This window comes from Sciurus vulgaris, assembly GCF_902686455.1.
Source record: "Sciurus vulgaris genome assembly, chromosome: 2".
Lineage (NCBI taxonomy): Eukaryota > Metazoa > Chordata > Mammalia > Rodentia > Sciuridae > Sciurus > Sciurus vulgaris.
Window position 1 is genome coordinate 173,826,053 of NC_136462.1, and position 9,093 is coordinate 173,835,145.

Sequence of the window (9,093 nt, forward strand, 5' to 3'; positions counted from 1 at the left end):
GGCTTCGTCCTTGAAACCCCTCTCCTTGGTGCTGAACTGAGCCCCTGAGGGCGTCATGCCCTCCCCGGCTGGATGCTCTGGTCACTTCAGATGAGTGTAGAATTCTCCCCTGGATGTCCATGGATGTCTTTCCCCTGCCCTCGGTAGCCCCTGGCCCCGCCCGTCTCCCTCCATCCACTGAGGCCAGCTGCCTTAGCTCCTCTGGCCCCGACCTGCTTGCTTCCAGCTTCCTCTTGTTCCTCTCTGGCCTCCTGCCAATTTCCTTCCACAGTTCATGGTCAAGCCTGCTGGAGTTAAAACAATTTGCATTGTTTAAGGAGAGCAATGCCTTTCCACAGAAGGGTTAGCTTTAAAATTAGATGTGGAAATCCCAAGGAGGGGCAGCAATGGGAGGGTGGAGGGAGGTTCTGAAATTCAGACGAGGGCACGGGAAAGGCAACCTGGGAGAGAATCGGAGGATGAGCAGTGGCGGGGAGGAGGTCAGCTTCGTATTGACCAGGAAAGTCCCTTGAGACAGAGGGTCGGGGCGAGGCGTTCATTTCAGTCTCAGATCTCTCACACAATGCCTGCCAATCCCTCTTCCATCCTCCACCTGCCTTCTGGGGCTCACTGTGAGAGGGATTCCTCTGGGCTTTAGTATCCAATGGGCAGGGTCTCAGTCCTCCCTGGTAAGACTCCCTAGTGTCCCTAGCCCAGGCGAAGGCTCCCATTCACCAACAGAAACAGCTGCGCCTGTTATCTCAGGACAGGCTTTGCATGGCCTGCAGCGGACTTAGAGACGTCTCCACGACACAGCTTATTCACATTCTGACTCGTTCCCCTTTCCCATGGCCACACATTCCCAGAAGCATGGGCATTTGGCTCCTTTGCCTTCCACCAGGCAATGTGGGTGCTCAGTTGAACTGGGTTTCCTGCCCCCAGTGAAGCTGGGAGGATGAGCCTCGTGCTTGCCTGTGACTCACCGCCTTGAGGCTGGGAGAGCCTCTGGTTCAGCCTGACTCGTCAACAGGTCTGCTCTTCAATGCAGCGATGCCTGAGCTTCCAGCAGCGAACACTGCAACTCACCATGACGCCACATCAGTGTCAATCTACATGATCATTCCCCCGGCGTGTGTGGCCGTCACTGTGCTGCCTGTCTGCAGACATGTGGGTCCTGCTGGCATTGTTTCAGCAGAGACCCCAGAGGACTCCAGAATGTGCCACACAGAGACAAGTGGGCACCTTAGGGCATCTCTGAACAGCCATGAAGAAGGAGTGAGGACGAGCATTTTAGGGGGGTTGGGTGATATAACCACATCTCAGGTAGGAAGTAGGGCCTGGGGTTCCTGGCTCAATGGGCCACTGCCTCAAGCCAGTTACTATTAGACAGCTCAAGGTAGGGGTGTGGGCAACTCAAGACAAACTTATGGCCACTACCCAGGACACACCACATTGGCCCAGAGGGTAGAGTTTCTCAATGTTGTCAGGCACAACTTAGGCCAGGTGGGACATGAGGGATTGTGGGGAGATGCTGATCATCTACCCAACCTCAGAAGAGAGTGTGGGCTCCTTTGATGGTGGGCTTGATGCCCATTCCTTTGAGCCTTTGATCTAGAAGTCATTCTCACTGAAATGCAGTTACTAGCATGTGTAATTTTACTATGCATTTGTCAAAAGGCCAGGGCCAAACCTTATCCTAGGCCTTCCTTGGTTTCTGAGAAATATGGAGATATACAGTCACACCACCCTCTTAGCAGAAAGCCAACACGCTGTCTGCTTTGCAGTCTTCTCTTCAGATGTTTTGCACCAAGAACCACTTTTAGAATGAAAAATATCAACAGCTTTAGGATATTCAAATGACCACATGGTCAGTTACTTAGGAAGTTTTAGGTGTGTCCTCTGCAAATAAGATTCACAAGCAATATTTGTGGAACAGATGGCTTCTTATACTTAAATGATAGAAACTCTTTCATGTTAATGCCATATGCTGCTGGTGGAAATGAGAATTGCTCCAAACGTATAGAAACATTGTGGTCATGTCTGGTAAAGTCCTACTTACACACAGGCTTTGTTCCTAACATTCTGTGAATCAATTCTGCAGAAATAAAAGCACCAGACAGCCAGGTTGTATGTATAAGGACATTTATTATTTGCAGTGGCAGAAAAGAATCTGAAGGTTCATCAAAAAGGAAATGATTAAATCAACCACAGTACATTCGACTATGGAATATTATACAGCAATCTAAAAGAACAAGTTAGCTAACAGCTAGCTGTTGACCCAGGGAGTTTCAAGATGCAGTGTTAAGATAGGAAGGGAAATTGCAGACAAATGAAAACTGTTGTATAGTTATCATATTTTTAAAAGGCATAATGAGACAAAAACAATCCTTGCTTATATATCTGAGCACAGTAAAAGGGTGGAGGCTACACCCCAGGACGTAAGGAGTGGGTGGGGATGATGAAATAAGAAAAAAAAATCATAGGAAAATTTAAAAAAAATCATTGAGTGAAGTTAAGTAAAAATTTAGAAGATGGAAGTTCATCTGTATATCATGGTAAATGTGTACATTTCTATATGTAAATGGTAGAGAGCAGGAGATTCCGAGGGAAATGAAAACACTTAATGAGAGGGCTTAATGAGAGGTTGGAGTTATAGTCATTTTTTTGGTTCTTGTTTTCTGTTATAATTTTAATGCCACTTTAATGATAAGTTTATATTTTAAAAAGTCAACATCTGGAAGGAGCAAGAAAGCAATAGCTGGTGACATCATTCATGTTGTAAAACGACCAGATAAAGAACAACTTAGAAGTGCCTGCAATGTCTTATGCACACAAGGCATCTGATAACCCTTTAACCCAAATTGAAAAGTCCAAAGATGTTCAGGTCCATACGGTTTCAGTTAAAAACTCCATAAACAGGTTTCACATTCAAATCACCGTGTACCAATGCACGCTCCACTTAAATTTGATTTGTGGGACAATTAATGAAACGAGAAAAGACCCCGATGACAGAGGACGGACTACACCACAGCTGAAGCATTTTCACATTGGAAATGGAGTCATTTGCTGAAGTGGCTGTGCCTGCCCTTGTCATTGAAGTTGGAGCTGGGAGTTCAAACAGTTTCCCTCTACCTTTTCTTTCTTTATTATCATTTTTAGTGTTTAAAAAAATTGGAATGCAAGAAATAACCTCTGTGTGTTCTGTACTTTTTTCTTGCTCACTGATTTAGAATTATTAGGGTCATGGGCACAAGAGACAGGGTGGCCAGCAGCAGCAGGAACCAGCACCCTGGGCTGGCTCCTCTGCACTGTCTGAGTAGTGGGCTCTCCCAATGGAAGGATGGGAACAGCGGGTAGCACATTGCTTTGCTTCCCTGGGCTGCCCGGCCCCCTAGTCCTTCACCCATTTTCCATGTTAAAACCTTCCAAATGTATTCTTGAGAAGAACTGATAACAGTGGGAACTCAGCACACGAGGTACCATTATCAACACTCATGTTCTGAAAAACCCAGGATAAATTGTCTGGCAGTGCACATTCCTCCCCTTGCAGATGTTCTTTACAAGAGAATTGATAATATTCAGTAGCTGTTATCTCCAACTATGGTTCAACAGCTCTCGGAGTTCTCTGAGCATCTGCCGAGGGCCTGTGGGAGTATCTTGGAACATTAGATCCATTAGTTTTTATTTGAAAGATATTCACAACTTTGTAAACTAGTAAGGTGGTGTATCAACTCTTGCTCATGGTGGATATGAGTTCTTCATTGGTCCTCCCTCAAGAGACTGTTTTTTAAAAAGCCTTGTTGGCAAATAATGATATTTTATAGTGATGATTAATTGACAGAGCTGATGGCCCTTCTAAGGTGTTAAAAGGAGCAACAGAAATTGTGGAAAGCATTTTGTAAGGGTGTGTGTGTGTGTGTGTGTGTACATACATATATGCAATGACATATATATAAGATTTTTTTTTTTTTTTTGTACTGGGGATTGAACTCAGAGGTGCTCTACCACTGAACAACATCCCCAGTCCTTTTTATTTTTTATTTTGAGCCAGGGTCTCTCTAAGTTGCCCAGGCTGGCCTTGAACTTCAGATCTTCTTGACTCAGCCTTCAGAGTTGCTGGGATTATAGGTATGCACCAGGGAACCTGGCTATAGGTATATCTTATTAAAAATTTTATTGGTGCATGTTAATGATACAGAAGGATGGGTCTCATTGTGGCACATTCGTACATTTGTATAGCACAGTTTGATCAATTTTACTCTCCCACGCAGGGAGTGTATTTAAAGACGCTCATACAAGTGTACATAAGAACATGCACATAAGGCCAGGGGAACATTAGAAGCAAATGTGTCATTTAAACATTTTCTTTTGTAAATGCACAGACTATTGTAGGGATGGGAACAGCAAATACCATTTCCGTGAAAAAGAATCTATAGTGCCATCGACATTTTAAAACTGTTTATGCATACCTTGTTATCAAACTGGTCTGTTCTGAGAATTCATTGGCAATATTTTCCTACAATCTGATTTCTGGGCCTTTGTTTATCTTTATGTCTGTTTAAGTTTAATTCCTTTATTATATTTTAGTTTCAGTAGAAGGATTAAACTAAACTTCCATGTATCAAAGTTCATAGCTGCAGACTCAGGTTTTTTCATTTATTTCTAAAAGCGGAGCTTTCACAGTTTCATTAGAGAAAATAAGGTTGGATTTAGGCTTTGTGAACCACAAAGTGATCATGAGACAGCTGTGGGATTGGACAGAGCAGAAAACCTGAGGTTAACAGGCCCTGGTTGATTCCTGGCTCTGCTACTTTCTAGCTGTGTGACTCTGGGTGAGCTACATCACCTCTCTGAGCTTTGGTCTCCTCATCTGATGAATAATATCTAACTCTAAGAGTTGTGAGAGGTTTGATGAAATACTTGGCACAGTTCCTGATGAATTCTTTGATTGATTCACCAATTGCTTAAGGCCATGTGCCAGATACTCCACTAGGAGCTGAGAATGTAGTGATGAGCAAATCACCCCCAGCCGCCACATAGCAGGTGGGGAAATTGACACACAGACACATGCTTATCACATACAAATACAGGTGGATACTTGGGAGTGATATTTGAAGCACTGCTGAATCACTGCTCTTTGGTACCTTCAAGACACATGTGGGTGTGGGGTGGGGGAGGACTGAGGTACCTCTCTCCACAGTTTGCTCACCGGCTCACCTCTGTGACCACCAGTCTCCTTCCAAGATTATTTCACGATGAACCAAATGAAGACCAGCAGGCAGATCATCACTGGCTGGTCCATGGAAGGCTGAAATCCGGCTCCCCCTTCCAACCAAAAGTCACAGTGCTTGACCGAGCAGAGCTCTTTGATCAGCCGCCACAGGATCCGCTGGTGAAGCTTATTGTCCTGTTTCTCCCGGGAAAACTCTGCCTGGTTGGCGGCCTGGGTGGCATTGATGCACTTGGCGATGAACACCTCCTTGGTCACGTTGACCTCGGAGCAGCCGTCATAGTAGATCCCGTCGGGGAACTGCCAGTAGTTGGCCTCGTAGTACTTGTTGCCTTCAGCTCCGAAGTCAATGTGGAGCTTCCGGCCTTGCTTGATGAAGGCTCCCGGGGGTTTCTGGGCCACCTGGGCTTCTGTGATCTGGGAGGGGCTGTGCACAGACTTCCGGTTCCACTTGATCCTGTGCTTGATGCCCCTTGCCTTGACCGTGGAGAGATGGTTGAAGAGTAGGACACAGACGATAGCCAACCCCCATGTGCCCAGGTACTTCTTCATCGTGTCAGAATCTGCAGGAGAAATGACCAGGGCAGTTAACTTTCCCACTGCCTTCCCAGCCTTCCCTCCTCTCTCCCAAGTGCCCCAGATTTTTTTTTTTTTGCACAGCACCTAGGGGATTCTATCGCTAAGCTACACCTTCAACCCTTCCTTCCTTCCTTCCTTCCTTTTTTTTTTTCTTTAAGATAGGGTCTAAGTTGCCCAGGCTAGCCTCGAACTTGTGATCCTCCTACTTCAACCTCCCGCGTAGCTGGGATTACTAGCATATGCCACCAGGCCTCGGGTAGCAAATTTTAAGCAAACGAATGGCATCCTTGGACCATTTACATTTCCCCAAAAGCATAATGGTATTTCCGTGTTTGGACTGCACAGGGTCCACTCAGACACCAAGTTTCTTTGCTTTTGCTGGGAACTATACTCTCTCAGGGATACAGTTGATCTTGACTTTCTTAGGCAGATAAGAAGCTGCAACTGGAAATTATAAAGCCTTTGAATATGCATGGGAAAATAAATGAGCTATGATGTAATGCACATAAGTTTTCTTTGGTTACTCCCAAGTCTTTCAAATCAGGGGGTCCCTGGCAGGTAAAAGCGTTGGAATCAAATGCTTCTGGTCATAGACTTTAATTTTAATCTTTCTTCTCTATTGCTCTGAACTGGCACTGTTTCAGGCACATTCTGCCATCCATTCTAAGAACATCTCAGGTTGCTGATCTTACAAGTCTTTATGGGAATGAGAGAGAGAGGAGAGAGAGAGAGAGAGAGAGAGAGAGAGAGAGAGAGAGAGAGAGAGAGAGAGAGAGAGAGAGAGAGAGAGAGAGAGAGAGAGAAAGGAGAAGAAGAACAGGAGGAGGAGGAGGAGGAGGAGCGTAGAAACATAGTTTTAAGGGATCTCAGACACTCCCTAGGTCAAGGGATGAAAATGTACCGGAGGTATCTTTCTGAATCTCACCCCAGGGGACAATGTGCCCCTGCTCATTCTTCTAGCTTGATTGCACACTTTATTGTGCTACTGTGCTAAGCCTTTCTGTGACATGGCCTAAGGTAATCCTCACATGGGATGGCAACATTATTATTCTTATTTTATAGAAGTACAGATAGCCAGCTGCAGTGGTGCATGCCTATAATCCCAGCTGCTGCGGAGGCTAAAGCAGGAGGGTCACAAATTCAAAGCAAACCTGGGTGACTTAGTGAGACCCTATCTCTAAATAAAAAAAGATTTAAAAGGGCTGGAGATGTAGCTCAGTGGTAGAGCACTTGGCTAGCATGCATGAAGCTTTGGGTTCAATTCCCAGTACCAAGAGGAACAACAAAAAAACGTTGTCCTGGGATTCAGAAATGTAGTTTGCAAGGCTGCACAGGAGGAGGTGGCAGATTTGAACTCAGCTCGCTCTGATGCTAACCTTCCATGCCCCACTGCCAATCAGAGCTTCAAGAGGTTGCTCACATTTTATGCTGCTGTGCATGATGTAAGCAAGGAACAGGGACCTTGAGGAATTTAGAAGGAAATGAATTGAAGGTGTGGTTAGGAGGGCTTGGGAGAACAACAAGGGGATCCTGGGTCAAGGTGGCCCCTGGGCCATCCAAGGGGCTTCTGAGGTCATAGAATATTCCCTCTACTCCATCTCTAATTCTGGTAGCTTGTCACATGTGGCTTCTGAAACTATAAGTCATTGTGAAAAGCCACCTCCCAAGTCGAGCTGGCAGGGCATTCTGGCACCTGGACCTCTGTCGTGTGTCCTAGGGACATGGGAGGAGTTCCTAAAGGAGGCATGCTGGAGCAGTCTTCTAGGACTCACAGTAGTGAGTCCAAGGGAAGTCAGCACTGGAGGGGCTGAGGTGGCTTGCACAGTGCCTGACATTCCCTTGACTACTCCTGCGGCACCCTGAAGGGATTCATTCTCCTGTTAAACCTTCAACTCTGGTGTGACACTGGTTCTGTTAAAAAAAAAAAAATGCAGGGGCTGGGGATATAGCTCAGTTGGTAGAGTGCTTGCCTTGCAAGCACAAGGCCCTGGGTTCGATCCCCAGCACCGCAAAAAAAAAAAAAAAAAAAAAAAAAAATGCAGCCTGCAAGCTCACCCCCATCCTGACTTGTGGGCATTGTCTTTTCTCTGCCCTCGGTAGGTGTGAGCACCCATTCCTTTCTGCCCCTAAACACAGTGAACTCAGACTGGCTTTCTCCAAAGAGATCCCAATGTGAAGCATTCATTAGGCTAATGAATGAGCTGAGCATTCATTAGGCTCCTAAATAGGGGGGCCACACTCTATATCATCACCATCTACTATTTGGTAGGAAAAATCTTAAATAAGAAAAATAGTATAATAAGAATTCTCAGGGAAAGAAAATAAACTCATTATTTATAGGCAAGGGTTTAAAGGCAGAAAAAAAAAGTCCCAACCAGTCAACCCTACAGTAGTATTTTATTATTACACCAAAGCACAGAAATGCAAGGCCATTGATGAGTGAACAGGTGTCCCTTGACTGGGGACCCATCCTGGGATGAAGGAGAAAAGAAATCTGGGTTAGAGATCTGGTTAGAATGAGCAACCCTGCTGGCAGAAGTGCCTCCCCACATACCTTGGCTGTCTGCTGTGAGTGCGCTTCTGGAGCCACGGGCTGGAGCTGTGCAGTCCTCCAGCTTACCCTCCTGCAGCCAGGCCCGCCCAGCTATATAGAAGCTGTGGGAAGGGGAGGTGGCCTCTCTGCTGCCCTCCAAATATGGCAGCCCTTCCCTCCCTGGTAGGACCAATCAGGGGCTCCTGGGCCACTCCTTCATCCTGAGAAGGATGGGCCTTCTCATTACTCTTGACTGATAGAAACCACATGAAGATCTTGATGCTCAGCAAGACCTGAGAGATGCCTTTAGAGCTGGAATTTGCTTTTTCAACTAGGTGAATCTCACGAAGGCTGAGGCAGGAGGATTGCAAGTTCAAGCCCTGTTTTGAAATAAAAAATAAACAGGACTGGGGATGTAACTTAGTGGTAGAGTACCCCTACAGCTTTCCATAAATATCTACAGTATAAGGGGATGTTTATTGTCCTGTTCCTAAAGATCAGACCAGCCTCTTACAGCAGAGGGGTCTCTTTCAGGCAGTGCCTGTGGACCAGTTCAAAAAGAAGTTCCCAATGCCCTGAAGCTGGGATCTACAAGTGGAAGAAGAGCCTCATTTCCAAAGGGTAGGTGGGAAAGCAAGACTAATGAGTGGGCGAGGGACAAATGAGGACTTCTCAGCACTTTGGGCTGCTTGGGGCCATGTGTGCATCCTTGAACTGAGCCCGAAGGCCAACAGGTTACCCATCTGTGGAAACCCAGGAGGTGGAGCCAGAG

The 9,093-nt window shown here is 46.0% G+C and overlaps 1 protein-coding gene across 1 annotated transcript; it reads right to left on the reverse strand.

Moving 5' to 3' along the window:
* Positions 1–4,337: 4,337 nt before the first annotated feature.
* PRND (prion like protein doppel) lies at positions 4,338–8,389 on the reverse strand. The gene is made up of 2 exons (XM_079126527.1): positions 8,343–8,389; positions 4,338–5,772 (listed from the first exon to the last, which is right to left on the reverse strand). Exon 2 carries the CDS (start codon positions 5,759–5,761, stop codon positions 5,225–5,227), a length of 537 nt encoding a protein of 178 aa, XP_078982653.1. The 5' UTR covers positions 5,762–5,772; positions 8,343–8,389; the 3' UTR covers positions 4,338–5,224.
* Between the last annotated feature and the right edge of the window lie 704 nt (positions 8,390–9,093).